Source organism: Callionymus lyra, chromosome 6 (assembly GCF_982586985.1).
Source record: "Callionymus lyra chromosome 6, fCalLyr1.hap1.1, whole genome shotgun sequence".
NCBI classification, from domain to species: Eukaryota; Metazoa; Chordata; class Actinopteri; order Syngnathiformes; family Callionymidae; genus Callionymus; species Callionymus lyra.
Genome location: NC_141823.1, coordinates 22,319,730 through 22,336,256, shown reverse-complemented (window position 1 = coordinate 22,336,256; position 16,527 = coordinate 22,319,730). Strand labels below are relative to the sequence as shown.

At 39.1% G+C, this 16,527-nt stretch overlaps 1 protein-coding gene across 2 annotated transcripts in view; it reads right to left on the bottom strand.

The window, feature by feature from the left end:
• The window catches only part of tspan4a (tetraspanin 4a), a 180,759-nt gene that overhangs the window by 128,769 nt on the left and 35,463 nt on the right, over positions 1–16,527 (bottom strand). The window contains exon 2 of one of the 2 annotated variants that reach the window (XM_087794297.1): positions 7,090–7,169. In XM_087794297.1, coding sequence (XP_087650423.1) covers positions 7,090–7,152 — 63 coding nt within the window. In that variant the 5' untranslated portion in view covers positions 7,153–7,169. Of the gene's footprint in view, positions 1–7,089; positions 8,205–16,527 lie in introns of those variants that run through there. The other variant, XM_087794296.1, reaches the window with a different exon arrangement.

Sequence of the window (16,527 nt, the reverse complement as noted above, 5' to 3'; positions counted from 1 at the left end):
CTGGCAACAAATGAAAATAAAAAATCCCCACAATTGAGCCCAAACCAACATGCCAGCGTCTATTTATAGTAGTATTAATCCTGCCTTTGAATGGTTTTAACAAAAGTAACAAATGATATAATCCATTTAAGAGATGTCTTGTTTTAGTGCATGTCCTGGCTATGAATAAACACAGAGTAAACTGGTCTCTTATTAAAATGTGTATCATACATGATGACACTACAGAAATATGACTGAGAAACCTGTTCATCAAGTACCAGAGTCTTCATTTAGATGTAAGCTAGAGAAGACCGATCTTGAGCAGCAGATCAGCTGATATTGTACATCGTAACCCTCTAGTTTCTCCCAATTATAGTTTTGATTGTTTGTAATGACTGCCTGGATGTTGAGGCGAAGGACTTCACTGCCTCTGCCGGCTCGCCATCTTCCTCCAGAGCATCGTAACAGCAAGTGTTGGCAAGCAGAGTGAATCCCTTTATGCGTCTTATATGCTAGTGCATCTTACTCTTATATTAGCATTTCAAGTTGTTTTGGAGGCTCAACCACTTCCTAAAGCATTACAAAACAGTCATCATGATAGCACCACATTTACGTTTGCAACTGTATGTTACTCTGGGACAACATTCAATACCAAATGGTTAAAAAAAAAAAGGATAATTATCTTTTTTTCAGGTCTAGCAGAGGATACAAATATTTCTCCAGGTAAAGGAGTCAAGTGTGTCGATGATTATGACTGTGAAAGTAACAGTTCAAAATTCAACCTTCACTCATTTTCTACTCACCCTCATGTCGACTAAGGGTTGGGATTATGATCAGAGTAATCTGTTACTTTTTAGAGTTACAGACATAAATGTTCATTCTAATGTAGCGACTAGAGCTCAGTTTCTTTTTCTGTCTTCATCTTCGTCCAAAACGACAAACATACTTGAAATATACAGACTTGTTTCATTTTTTCCTGAACAATTTCTCATGTTGACGCTTCGATATAAGATGGATGTAACGTTAAGAAAACTTGAAATTTGAATGTTGGATGAAGTATCACAGTGAGATAAAAGCGTTTTTTAAGACAATTTCTATTGCTTTGATGCAACATCAACCAGGAAGATTGTGATATTATATTTTTCTTTTTTTTTTCTATCTTTATTATCTCTGTGTTTGTCCTCCTTCACCATATACTTCAAATTCCTTTTATATTTGGAAATCGCTGAGGAATTGTTGACATTAATCATTTTTCATTAAACTATCTTGAACATTGTTATAGTTATAGGTCACCATTGCAACAAATGGGCCATCTGTCGGGAACTGTCAGGCCATATTTGGCCCTCGGTTTGACAACTGTTAGAGACATTCCGCACAACTTTTTTCTCCTCGTCGATTTTAACTCGTCTTGTCTCCACAGCCGCCGCAGTGCGTGCGCTCGCGAGGGAGAAGCAGCTTCCTGTAAATTAATAAAGAGGATGTTCCAGATCTGCTCTAATTACAAAGCACCCTGATTTACCTTCAGCTATAATTTATCTCCATATGAATTAAATAAATCACATTTGCGTAATGAGCCGTCCTTCACACTCATTACGACTCGTAGAAGTCGTTGAAATAAAGCAGCTGTCAATGGTAAACACTTTGTTGTTGTGGTAAGAGGTTGTCTCTATTTTGTCAAGGTATGCGAAGAGACTTGGGGAAACAAAGTGCAAGGACAAAGATAAGGAAATACACATGCAAACTCAAATTATTTTCTTAAGAAAACCAATGATTGTGTTGTGTCTCAAAACTAACCCATCTATTATGACATTAACATACAGTATTCACATTCACATTTGTATTTATTTATAACAATAAATATACTAGGAAGAGCTCAGTTTCCATGGAAGTTCACCTCAGTTTCGTGCCAAGTGAACGTCCAGTTTCTTCGTCTAACTCTAAAAGAAGCACAAAGAGAGCCACTTTTGTTTGAGTTTGAATGAGCCGGTGGGATAATTGCAAATTTGGATACAATAGACTGTCTCCATTGTGAGTGGGACCAGTGTTACATGAAACAAGTTAACTTGGCAGCAGGGTTCCATCACCTCTCAGCAGCTAAAAATAAAGGGGAAAGAAAAGCTGAGGGTCTAAATGATGCTCCTGAGACAAAGACATAAATTGACTCATGAGCATGACCACATGTAATTGAACAATTCGGAGCATTTACAGGAGCGTTGCCGGTGTAATCACCGCGGCCGACGATCTGCAGCTCACGTCAGCTTCATTTATTCATTTATAAGTCTCAGCTCGACGCTGAGTGTTGGCTCAAGACTACCTTCGTTTGATTGGCAATCAGAGCGATGTTGCTGCCAAAGGTGATAAACGCTTCTTTGTGTTGATATCTTTAGATCCTGGAATCAATACTTTTATTTTACCCTAGAGCAGCGAAAGACATTAGAAGATGAAGGACATTATCTTCACACTGTGGCTTTTCATGGCACACACTCCTAGTTCTCTGTCACACTTTGTGGGGATGTGTCGATCTAGTGTGGCGTGAAATATGTATCAAGGCTCATCATGATGAAGAAGAGGATCATTTAGACCATGTTGTTACCCAACATTTCTTATCAACTTTGTGATATCACACACTTTATCTTTTGTATCGATATTTTTTCAGGTTACTTTATCGATATTGGACAGCAGTGCATTGATTTTTTACTTTTTTTTTTATCATATTTTATTTATTATGCTCTTTCTTTTATGGTTTTATATTTCAATCAAGTGTGTGTTAAATAAAATAATACTTTCTTTTTTTTTTCACAATCTTTGCAGCGCCAGCTGCTTTTACTAAAAGTCAGTGTCTCCTAAAATCTTTAAGAAAATGATGCAAAAGTATAAAAACATATCGCATTGAATCTTATCTTGAGCTGAATATATCGTACTGAATAATATCGTGAGCTGAATATGTTGAATCTTAAGCTTAATATATGTTAAATTAAATCGTATCATTAGCTGAACATAACAGATTATATCGTGAGCTGAATATGTCGAATCGTAGGATAAATATATCTTGTATCGAATTGTATCATTAGCTGAATATATTTTATCAAATTATATTGTGAGCTGAATTTTTTGAATAGTAAGATAAATGTATATAATCAAATCGTCTCGTGAGCTGAATATATCGTATCAAGTTGTTTCTTTAGCTGAATATATTGTTTTAAATTATATTGTGAGCTGAATTTATTGAATCATGAGCTGAATATATCGTATCGAATCGTGAGCTGAATTTATTGAATAGTAAGATAAATGTATATTATCGAATCGTGTCGTGAGCTGAATAAATTGTATCGAATCGTATCGTCAGCTGAATACATCATATCAGCTGATTATATTGTATCAAATGACTGTAAACTGAATATATCTTTAAAAACGTATTGTAAGTTAATTGTCATACCAGTTGAATATATAGTATTAAATCATATCATAAGCTGAAAACATTACAGTCAATCATATTGTAGGATAAATATATATTTTCGAATCTTATTGTGAGATGAATATATCGTAGTAGTGTGTAGAATTGTATCATTGAATAGTTGTATCGCTACATTCCAACTGATTAGATAAACTCACAAACAAGTATTCCATTTGTCTTTTTAACATGTTGATCCTGGTGACGCAACACCAACCTTTGCCTAAGCAGGTGATGTTTCATTAGACAGGGATGTTTGGTCCACTTACTGAGAGCATTCCAACCTTTAGTCCTCCACATGCTGTCTCTTTTGGAGTGGCAGTCAAGGTCTCATTATTAGAGGATCTAACACGAATGTGTGTCCACCCTCGTCTCTCACGGGGGTTCTTTCATAGCTCTGACGTACAAACACTGAGTAGGCCTCTTCAGGGGCACGTGACACTAATAACAACAGCCTCCATGGATCTGCCTTCATCTAAAGACGGGTCACAGAAACCAACGATATTTGGTATTGCAGTCCATCATGAAAGATATTTGTGAGACTCTGTTATGGTTAATATTCATGAATACAGTGAAATACATTTTCTAAACTTCACTTCATTGTAAATCATACTGTGCTACACAAACATCTTAAAATCTTTTTCTCTACGATGCTTGAACTATGCAACCTTCGACTTTGTGTTAGACAACTGTGAGTGTTCGCTTTTGTATGTTGTTGTTTTGTTTTTCTGCAGCGGTTCTGTTCACATTCAACTCTCATTAAATATTAAGCTGGCTGAAAGTTCCTGAACAAGTCCTGATGCCTCTCAGAGATCTTCAGTTGAAAAAATGATGAGCATGGTCATGACGAAGACAACATATAAAACAGACGTGTTATACTCTAGACCTAAGGAAATAATTGAAACTTTACCTTTAAGGGAAAGTTTCATATTAAATATTCATAGCTATCCATGTCTTTTTGGCGTTACAGGAGATTTGCATGTTTGTTTAATGTTTGCAAACACGGCTTCTGTTGGTTCAAAAATACCTTCATACTGCTCATCCCTCTTGTATTTAACAACATGACATTATTAGTCTATAAAAAGTCTACATTTTAAGGTTGTTTTAGTGGAAGTTCTCAGTCTTTCAGTGTAAATTATTTTTGAGGATTTATTTGTTTTAGTTTTATTTTATTTGTGCAAAAGAGCTTAAAGGAATGAGCGCCCTAAGGATGATTATGAAGTTATAGTGTTTCTGTATAGTAGACCAACTGAATACCACTAGGCTCTATCCGGTCTACGGAAATCTTCCACCTGATCCATCCATCCATCATACGCTTATCCAAGTGTGGGTCGCCGGGCAGCCGGAACAAAGAGGTCCACACCTCTCTCTCCCTAGAAACCTCTCCCAGCTCCTCTAAAAGCTCTTCTCTACAAATAAAACTTACTTAATTACTTCTCAACTTCCCCAGAACTACTCTCGACAAACCCCTCCAGGAGGCATTCTAAAAAGCTTCTCTAAATATGGAAATCCACTTTGAGCCTCTCCCTGAATGATGAGGTCCAGACACAAAAAAAACTATTTTCGCTTCTGCAATTTTGTTCTACCCAAAGTTTGTAATAGTAAGTAAGAAAGAAAGTAAGTTATAGTTATTTGTAAAGCCCCTTTCTACACCAGGGTCACAAAGCGCTTATATTAGAACTAAAATTAGACGATAGATGACTATGGAATGAGCTGTATTTTATAAGGGTTTGCCTTTTGTCTCCGCTCATAACTAAAGACGTCGTACCAAACCGTCTGTGGACTTGAAGGTCCATCATTCTGTCACTCGTGAACAAGACCTTTGGATACTTCAACTTTTCATTCTGGGATTGTTTCTTTTTTTATGGTTGAACTTAATTACAAAGTCCAGGGACAGTGTTGAGCAATAGAATTGGTAGACGCTCAGTTTTGGGTTTTTTTTAAGAGTGGAGCATTTAAGGTAATACTGCCTTGTCAGGCTGAGGAACACGTCATGGTCAACTGGTCATTATTTATCCCCCCGGAGCAACACACAGACTGACACACAGCTAATGTCAACCCCTGACCTTCCATCCTTCTTTGACAGCAGTTTCTCTCAGACCGATGATTTGTATGTCAAGAGGTCATCCGTGTCCACAGGGAGAATACGTCCTTCCTGCTGGATTCTGTTTGAGCATTCAAGGCTACACCTGCTTCCATCCCAAAAAAAAAAAATCACAGTACCAATGTGGGTTACCTCAGAGGGCAGAAGCTGTTCAGTAGCTCCATAAGCCCCAACACTTCTCTAAATGAGAGTCTGAGGGAGAAAAAGATAAAGATGGAGTTTTCTATCTGAGGCAACATGACAGGCTTCACGCTGAGAACGAGAGTGATGTGTGCTGAGAAGATCATTTTGAGATTGACACCAACGGGGAGACATGACGTTCCTGATATCATCCGCTTTAGAAAGCCCTTCATCAGCAGATCGGATAGGGTTTTTTTTTTTTTTTTTAGTGAAGATGAAGACGCAGGTGAAGAATTAGAGCGCGGTGAAAACACTGATTAACTGGAGTACACAAAGACCGAATGTGCCAGAGCTTAACACAGCAAACAAAGCTGTGTACACCCACTTACAGTACTGTATGAGGAAGAAGGTGAATTCACCCACACATTCAGCTCTGGCAACATGATATGATTACATGATGGGGTTTTTTTATCGCACACTATTTACACACAATAACACATCTGACATGTGAATGCACCATCAGCAGCCTTTTTCAAAATATTGATCCACATCTGAAACCACCAAATGTCAAACCACCAACAAAAGCACGCGTGAAAACTCAACAAGGTCTGATTCCTTGGAGCAACATTTAATTTCCCTAAAGGCAAATCTTGTGGTTTCCAGTGAGTCCTTTTAACAAGCATGTCATTTACACGTTCTTTCATGACCAACTGCCTTTTTTATTCTGGCAAGCAGGGTTTTAATACTCTTGAGCATTGCATAATCATCCAGCCAGTGACACCTTACAAGTGGCCTATCAGCCCGGGGTCCATTACAGATGCTTCAGCCAGGACTATTTATAACATAATGAGTGTGAGACAGACTGACGGATTTACGATTGCCCAATTTATCCCTCCTTTTGTTTAGTGTTGCACATGAATAAAAGGTCAGCATTAAAATGTACAATGTACAAGAAAATAGTATAAACTAAGTATACTTAAAATACATTTACATATTTAATTAATGGGCGCCCCCTGTAGCCACAGTAGAGTAGAAGACCAACTTATGAAAACAATATACTCATAGAGGCATTTCAATCAAATCTATATTAGTTGTAGTTTGACCAGAAACCGTTCATCGCATCAACAGAACCACAACTTTAAAGCTTCCACTGGATCCAGTGAACAGTAGGATGCATATCGAAGTCTCAACTGGGTTCACAAAATTCAAGCTTGTAGTTCTCAGTGACAATGAATAGAAGTACAGGGTGAGCCTGGACCTACACAGTAAACATCATAATGAGATCTTTTTATATTTAAGTAAAAAGTTGGAGTCAGATCTGACTTTCGAAGAAGACCAGCAGGGTGAAAATCACGTGTAAATTGCGTGTTATTTCCATTCATAGAAAAAAGTGACATTTGAAAGTTGGTGTAAAGAGAAAAAAAAATGGACTCACCCAGAAGAGAAGGTTGAAGAAGACCATTCCATAACGAAGGGCCATCATACATCCCTCAGCCATCCTGCAACGGCGCAATTCTAGAAGGAAGATGAACGAGAGGTCCAAGTAAAACACCACGTACTTCTTCCCCTGAGCATAGCGCCCCTTTGAGGTCTCTGGACCCTTGGTTGTGTGGAAGCCGAAGGCGAACGGCGGCCGCTTGTACTCAAACTCTCCGCTGAAGCGGTGAAATCCAGACGAAAATGGTGGCGTGTCCGGTTTACTGTCCAGAGATGGACTTCTTCTGTACGGCGTCTCATCTGTGCTTGAACGCCTCATAATGGCAGCAAGGATAAGTCTTTCTTAAAAGCTTTTTCTGTGTGAACCACAATTGGTCCCCCCCTTTAGACCCACAAACTGTGATTTGATTTAGGGAACAAGTGAGAGCTGAATGGCTAATTGAGTGTGTTTAGGGCATAATCTCAGTTGACTTTTGTTCATCGCTGTAATCCCTCAGGTGTCCTGCTCTTAAAAAAATAAACCACTTTTCTCTTGGAAGGTTTCAATAAGGCTGGACTGGAGGGGATTGGACTCGACCTCTCCAGCTGCTCACGGCTCCTGATACGATCCAAGAACGTCCCACTTTGTTGCCTGTGACTTTCTAAGAGTCACAAACACATTCCCCGCGTCTGTCTCGCCGCGTTACATCCAGATCATGACTCCTCCGGTGTGCGTACGCACGGTTTCACTGACGCGCAGTCACAGCACAGAACTCAGCGGCACGAGGCGATGCGAGGATGAGAATAATGCCAGTGAGAGAGAAAAGAGAGAGAAAAAAAAAGCACCCCTTCGTTGAATTTTCTCTCTCCAATTGTTTCCAAAAACGCCTCTATTTTACTCTGCTTTTCATCCTCAGAAAACTGTCTTCTCAACTCTTTCCTGTCGGCTAATTAATTTCCCAGCATCCCAGGGATTTTAAAAAAGTGAGCAAAGTCCTCTTTTCTGGACTGTCCCATCTTTTCTTCTTCAGATCCTGTGTCTGCCAGGAGTTGCAGCCGAGCAGCGAGCAGGTGCAGAAGGAAAGGATCATCCGAGAAGAAGAAGGGAAGACAGTTCCTTCAGAGGAAGCGAAAGAGAGACTGCAGCGTTTGAGCGGCGCTCGTCCAGCCTCGCTCCCTCCCCTCGTTCTCTCTTCCTAAGCTCAACCCTCCCTCCCCTCCTCCTCTCTTCTCACAAGCTCCGATCCTCTCTCATCCACATGCTGGAGCACCCCATCCTTCCTCTATAACCTGCCTGAGCAGGAGGCGCGAGCTCTCCTCCGTCCTCTGAACACTCCCAACTAGTCATCGGAGCCAATCGGCTTCCGCCCGGCCCTCGTCCTGCCTCATTGACACACCAATGGTGTCTTTTCCATCAGATAACACACACAGCACTATCTGAGTATGCACTCGCACATGCACAACCCTAGTGTGGACTTAACACAGAAGTGATGAGACTCCTGCGCTAGTGCCTCCACCTCCTCCTCCTCCTTTCCACCATGCAGGAACTAATTCCACATGCAGGGACCGTCCTCGTGCACAGGCTGTCGACTGTCTACACATTTAGCTTCGCTCTTGTTCCCCTCGTCCGTCCCACCGGACCTGAGCCCGGGTGCATGCATCCACACAGAGGAACTTGTCGGAGATTACAGCGGGGCCAACAAGTCTCCTGAAGCGGCTCTTTGTACAAACACAGTGACACTTCACAGCGCCGCTGACACTCGCAGGAAATGAAGGCGCGTGATTCATGACCTGACATCTGGGTCAGCCGCTTTATGAGTCCGCCAGGACCCTTCAAAGATGGAACGGTTCCAACTCTAAATGCAATCCACACATTTTCTCGGGATTGTTAGAGCATTTGAAGGAGACTTTAACACTCATTAGCTTTATCGGTACAAAGAATGATGACAAAAGTCAGCGTGTAAAAAAACAATTCTTAAATATTACGTAACTTATTGTTGTTGTCTCAGGGTGATAACAAAAAGAAAAACACCTCAAGGAATCGTTAACTTAATTTAAAATCGCTGTTGTCAAACACAATGACTGTTTTATTAGTTTAAAGAGACAGTACTGATGGAGTCATGTGTTCATTCAATTAATTGTTAGCTTCTAGCTAATCATGGAGGCATCTAAACCCATGTGGCTCCTTTTTTAAATCATCGACAGACAGTTTGTGTGTGATCACTGTAACACACACACATATTCCATAATAACGTAAAGGTTATAAATAATAAGACAATGTCTCGACACATTTTTTAAACCATCTAAATTGTCACTAGGTGTTGCTCTCTATCGGTTATGACAACTTAACAATATCTTTCCTATGGATTACAATAACTTTGGCTCTATAGAATAAGGGGCCAAAATCCTTAAGTTGTCTTAGCGGCAGGACGAACAAAATTAATATTTAACAAATGGTCTTCTGATTGCATTTTTCGGGGCTCACTTTATCTAAACTATCTCTGTGTTTGCTCCCCTTTATAAAACTCTCAAAGCAAGTTTTCTTCAACATCATTTTTACTGGAAGTCTTTGTTGACATCGATAATCTATTTTCCTTATCTTATATTAAACACTGGCATCTTTATAGGTCACAAACATTAATCTAATTTAAGCTATGCATCCAGAGGACCTTGTTAACATCCTTTTGGAACATGAACAATATGCGCAATAAACAAAATGACGATATATGTTTTTAAAATAAGTCATCTGCATGTAATTTTCTAACTGGAGGATGTTATCGATCATCACTTCCCTCAATGACACTCTTACAAAGATACTTTCTTCGACTTTCTCCTTCCCCAGGAGCTACATTCTGTACTTTCATAATGTTTATTTTATCTCTAGAAAAGTCTCACCCGCAGGGGACACTGGCGAGACTATTTGTCATCGACTTGTTCCAGCCATGGAGGGAATTAAAAGCAGTCATGAGCAATGGTAGCAGCAGTTCGTCCATCACCATCCATCGTTCATGTATCCAGTGATTTTCCGTGAAGCTCGTGTATATTTAGCGTCAGGTCACGATTTCGACATCATCCTCCTGTGATGTTCACACCTTGAATGTATCTCGACATCTCATTGGTGTGTTTTATTTTTGCATTACAGTGACACCAATACTGTTATTGAGAAGAACACGTCATGATGTCGAGGATTCTTCTTGTCTTTTCGAGGCTAAACTGTAGCTAGAAAGTAAAACGGTGCTCAATGAGGTTCACATCAGAGGTGGCACACTTTCTCACACAGTGCACAAACACAATTTAAATTAAAGATGAATACAGCTAGTGGAGAGATACACAAGTGCATACGACAACCATAGCAACGGCCACAACACAAACTGCTGTTTGTTTTAATACCATAGTGAATGTCATTTTAAAATTACATATATTGTATATTCATTGCTGCAAGCCTACTAAGTACTTTATGAACTTGAACATAATGTGTTCTGTCGGTCTTGACAATCAGGTCATCCCTTATACCAACATAAACATATGCAATTGCTAGTATATGGAGTAATTACATCACAAGCTGCTGTTGAATTATTCAGGATAACAAGTTTCAAAACTGAAAAAAGAACGTTTGTGTTTTTTCTTTTCTTAACATTAATAATAGTAGATTTCAAATTTATTTGAATAAAAATAACATATCTGTTAAAACCCCTATTTGTATGTTTTGGATGCTGCGTCTGGCTCCCTCTAGTGTTGGAACAGATAAACAAATATGGTATAATTGCTTGAACTGTCTGGTGGCCAATTCTCTGTTTACATATGTGAATGAAACAAGATAAAAATTCTTGTTGTTTTCAGTTTCTGGTTTATCCTCCTGGTAAGTTTTCAAATTGACAGAAGGTTGAGAATATTTTTTTAATCATAAGAAAGACCGTTTTTCCCTATGGGTGAATAAAAACTACATTCATCAGAATTTTAAAATCCTTAAATGAATAAATTTAAAACAGAAAGAAAAGGAAAAAATGGGTCTTTGGTTGATCTTTGTTCAGCGCTCTGCTCTCACAGTTACAGTCTATTCAGGAAGTGGCTTGAAAATGTCAAGAGAAAAGAGTGTGTGATATTGTCTCCTGAAAACAATCCCTGCTTTCCTTCAGCTACAACCTTGAATAAGTGCCGATTTTAGGGTCTTTTATCTGCTCTGGCACGTCTGGCTCTGATGCAATAAGGAAACGTAAAGAAGATGTCCTCATTTTTCAGCGTTCATAACAAAGTCATCCGAAACCAGCAAGTATCTCTCTCGGCTGCTTTTGTGTCAGACCTCAATACATGGATCACTGTGACGGCTGCACGATTCTACACTCCTTCATTTGAGGTTACATGTCACCATGACAACGTTAACGTCTCAGTCACCACACTCGCTGAACCAACCTGCTGACTTTGGCATTAAAAACATCAGACTTGGATAAACTGAGAACTTGTAAAAACTTTGTCATCCTCCAGCTGTGATCCACGCGTGTAAACAAGTCGCTGCGAGAGATAATGTGAGTCTTTAAAATGCAAAATAAACTAGCATAATGTGACTGTAACTCGGCTGCCATAAAACCAACAAACACATAAAGTAAACACACTGCTTTACCCGGGGGAAGGACGCAGCTTTGATGTGTCGACATGAAGAGATCCAGATAGAATCAGAGGGAAAGTCTGATAAGAAGAGCTGAAGATACTGAGTTACAAAGCCTGTGATGTGGAAACACACCTGAATGGCCGGCGTCTGATACAGACGGTGTTGTGCTCTGGTCTCTGTGCACTTATTAAGGAGCAGAAGATCGTCTCACTTTCTCTTGTTTAAAGAGAGAATATGAGTCTCCGGTGGATTTCCTCCATAAAAGACAAAGAACCGTGTGAGGGAAGCAGCAGCTGATCGGAAAAAAAGAACTGGCAAATAATTCACAGTGGTATGTGAGCTCCAACTGCTCCCAGCTTAGAATATCATAAATACTTTTTACTCCTTTATTCGTGTGCAATGAATACACTGAAGTCCCAACACATCAAGTGTGTTTCCTTATCCCCTTAATCTGGTATTAAAATGTACATAATCTGTTTGAGTTCGAGTTCATTAATTCACAATGACTGAACACTCTAACAATACTCTATTACACTATGAACTTGTTTTATTTTACATTTATATTAAGTTTGCAGAAGTTTCAGACCGCACATGTCACCTTTGATGTCACTGACAAACATATTTTATTTAGAGACGGACTGAAGCATGGAAGTCCTATTTTTAGAGCTCAGAAAGTGGCAGCCTGAATTTAAGAATGACATGAGATTTCAATAAAATAGCTTTACAGAACATAAAGTACTTGAAGTCTCATCTACACATCATTACATTCAACCACAGTATTTTTGTATACATTTTTTAACCCCAAACCCCTAAAAAATACAACCTAATTAACTAGTTAAGTTAGTGTAGTGTCTGTGAAGTAACTACAGGAAAAAATAAAATCCAACTTAAGTTATTATTTAAGTTATAATAAAATAAAATATTCTACAAAGGTTGTAGAAAATTCTTCACATACTGAAAAAAGTTTTTTCAACTTAATTAAAACGTTGTTTATTTCATTACAATGTTGTCGTTTCCCACCTATTGTTAATTGGTTCCATCTTAATATTTTCCGATACTTCAGTAGTCGTCAATAATAACAATTGCCCTTGGGGCTTACAGCACAACAACGCCCTCCCATGGACATCAGCTGTATCATCCGGGGGGGGGGCAAATAAACATTTAATACATTTAAAAAATTCCAAATACTTCAGTCATGTAAAAATTCAAGTAGCGTAAATGTTTTAACTGTATAAGCTAGAAACTTTGCTCTCGTCTTCTGATGTGGTTTTTAAAAGTCTACCTTAGTGAATTAAATATGATTTTAAAAGATTCAAGCCCCTTCCATGAGTGATGAAGCCACTCTGTCAGGGGGAGCGTGAGTCAACATTAGGTCATTACAAGCAGCATGTGGGGACTGGCAAAGATTGTACCTTGTAATTTAAGGCTTAATTAATGCTAATTGAATTTGTACATTAATCCAACAAGCATGGCGGGATGGAAGGTTGGGGGGTATGAAACACAATTATTCTAATCCTGAAGAGCTTGGGAGGCGATTTAATGTTTATGTGTGTGTAAGGCTCATTGATGGCAGCAGTTGTGTGTGAAAATGTAATTATGCTGCCACCAAAGTAAAACCTTTGAACGCTTGGTTGTGGGCGGATGCAGCGGACGACTACGACTGGTTGCAGAAAATAAAGAAATGAGTTGTAATGTTTACTCTTTATCGATGCTCGGGGATTGTTCGGCTGCAATGGTGAAGGCACTATATTGGTACCGAGTGAGCACCTGCGACCAACAACAACAGTCGAATAAAGAATGAGTGAAAAGGAATGAAAAGCAGGGATAATAAAAACATGCATCAGAAAGTATTTACGTCAAACACTAGGATACATGAACACATGGATAAAGCGAGGGCTCCTGCAGGACGTGAACTAGTTTTAAGTTCAGTTCACCAATTTTAAAAATGAACTTACATTCATAGTTCATAATTCAAATTGTTCAAAAAATTGCTACATGTTGCTTTAAACTCTTCTTTTTCAAAATGACTGCCACATTTAATGTTGGTATTGTAAGAAAACACAGCACTATTGTGAGGTATTAAAACGAAGGGAATAATGCATTAAATAAATATGAATAGCGACTGGAATAACTTCTAACTTCCTGTTTGTTGAATTACAACGGACTTATCACGACAGTCTGATACGACCAAACACTGAAATCGCTTTATTTTGCAAAATAAAATACTTTAACAGTGATTTAGAAAGATACAATACTACTTTGATGCCGTATCTTAGCAACTGATGTACCATAAAAGCTTAAAGGACCTTGGATTCCCTAAAATAAGTCCAACTTCTTTCACAGAGTTAGAAGGATTTCTGTACTTTTGTGTACAGCTCTCATTATGTGCAGCTTACTGAGAAAATGAAGCAATTCGGTATCACTAGATCAACACTTTTAAATGTTCATTGACTTCACTGATTGTGGAGGGAGGAGAACAGAACATATTGTGGGGGATTGTGGTCACCGGTTTGGACAAGGATCAGTAACTTAGACGTGTAACAAGCAGTGAAAGCTACTTTTTTTGGAGAGTGCGACAAGGACACATTCACTGACTACACAACCATCTGTGTAGTTTCTCTTAACAAATTGCTTCTTCAGTTCCAAATGACCTGGAGTTAGGAGCCAGTGTATATATCCTGCTAAAAAGGGGGGGGAGCAGAGAACACTAGGGAGGGGTGTGGAACAATGCACGGACTGAAACTGCAAGGTGTGACCATCACATGATCCTTGTTGTTCCTTGGAGACTTTTCTAGGGTGAGAGCTAAGAACTGCATTGTCACCATCTTTTATAGTCCTGGCCTGAGGAGGTGGCTCTCCTGTGTTGAGCCTTATCCTTGTGAGGCGGTTGTTTTGTTTCCTCAATGTACAGGTCCTGGCATTCTTCGTGGCACTGGACAACATACACCGCATTTCTCTGTTTGTGATTGGAAGTTTTGTCCTTAGGATGGACCAGCTTCTGCCTTACGGTGTTCATAAGCTTGAAGTAAACAGGGAGAGCTCTGATGAGAGTTGGTGCTGTGAGGGATGGTGCGGGTCAAAGAGTAAGTATTGATCTGTATGTGTGGGTTTCCTGTACACTTTCACACTGAGTCCAGGAAGGCTAAGAGGTTGTCCTTGACATCTTCACAAGTGAACTGATGTTTTCATCCACCGTGTTGACGTGCTGGGTCAACGCCTCTGCCTCCTGTTTCAGGATTTTGACCCAAGTGTCATCAACATATCTCAACCAGTGGCTATGGGTGCAGTTCCGTTGAAGGAGGCCAAGGCATGTCTCTCTACCTCCTCCATGTACAGGTTAGCCAGGATGAGAGAGACAGGAGAATCCATGGCACCTCCATGTTTCTGTCTGAAAAGACGCTCTCTGAATTGTAAGTAAGTAGTGTTAAGGCAAAAACCCAGTAAAATGCAGATGTGTTCTGCTGGGAACTTGGTTCGATCCTGCAGTGAGTGCTGTCTTTTACTAATCGTTTCCTTCCTCTTTGGACGGCTTCCGTCGTGGGAAGTGACATCGTATAAAACCATAGTTTCTTCTGAATCCAGCGTGATATCCTTGATTTTCCAGGCGACGTCTTGGGAATTCCTACTATGATGGGTGGAGTTACTGACGAGGGGGGGCTAGGATGGTAGCCACATATTCAGCCACATTGTAGGTGACGGAGTTTACGCTGCTAACTATAGGTCTCAGGGGGGCGTCTTTCTTGTGTATTTTTGTTAATCCATAGATACCAGGGACACGGGTTGCCTTCAAACCTCTTGGATAACCATGACCTGGATGAATGAGAACCTTCACGGACAGATTGGACCTCCAAATATTATATAATATCATGTCTTGAATTTGATATTATATCGTTTTTGTTATACTTTAATACCATTCTTCAAATTATAAAATGTGCCAAGTGGTTTAATTCCACCGGGTAATCATTAGTCTTCTCTTTTTCAAAAGATTAGTGATTCTTTCATTCATCGACCAGCTCATCTCGCCCACTTGACTCTAGTCTGTCCTTCAACATTCCCTGGATGATTATCGTTTGATTTTGTAGTTCTCACGCTAAATACAAACTTAAAAATAGGTTATTTATAAGTCTTAATATGGCTAATATGGCATAAACAGCCTGATTTGTTTTGGTTAGGTTCATACATTTTCTTTTTTACTGTTACTATAAGACAAAGTTAAAAAACGAAACCAATCATATCATTTCCAGGCATGAGCAGGGTCGACACTCCAAACTAATGACTTACTGATGCGAGAAGGGACATAATGATAGCAGGCAGACTGATCTGAGAAAGGTGTGTAATGAGCGTCGTAGAAGAAGAGAAAAATGTAACCAGAGAGGAAAATGAGGTGAAATAGACAAGGTTGTGTAATCTTGTGGTGATATAACGCACACTAACTGCATCATTACCAAAGACCTTTTTTACACGGTTTCTAACAAAATACAGTCACTACAAATGAATCCACAACATATACATGTTGAAATATGAACAAAACATGGTAATATGTATATACCAAAGTGACATTTTGATTCAGATTTTACTACAAAAACAGAGAAACAGCTTTTCTTCTTTTTTTCAGTGGATAGAATTTTGAAGTTGGAATAAAATAAAAAGGAGCTAAGACACTGGAGAACATTTAATTACAATTAAATATAACTTCACACATATTGAAGTTACGTTTTTGAGTTAAAGTGATAGTTCAACCAAATTCTAACTCATTTTCAACTCACCCTCATGTTGACTAAGGGTTGGGATTATTTTAAGAGTTACTCATCTCTTTTCTTATTTATAGGAAGAAATTTACATCCATGTGAT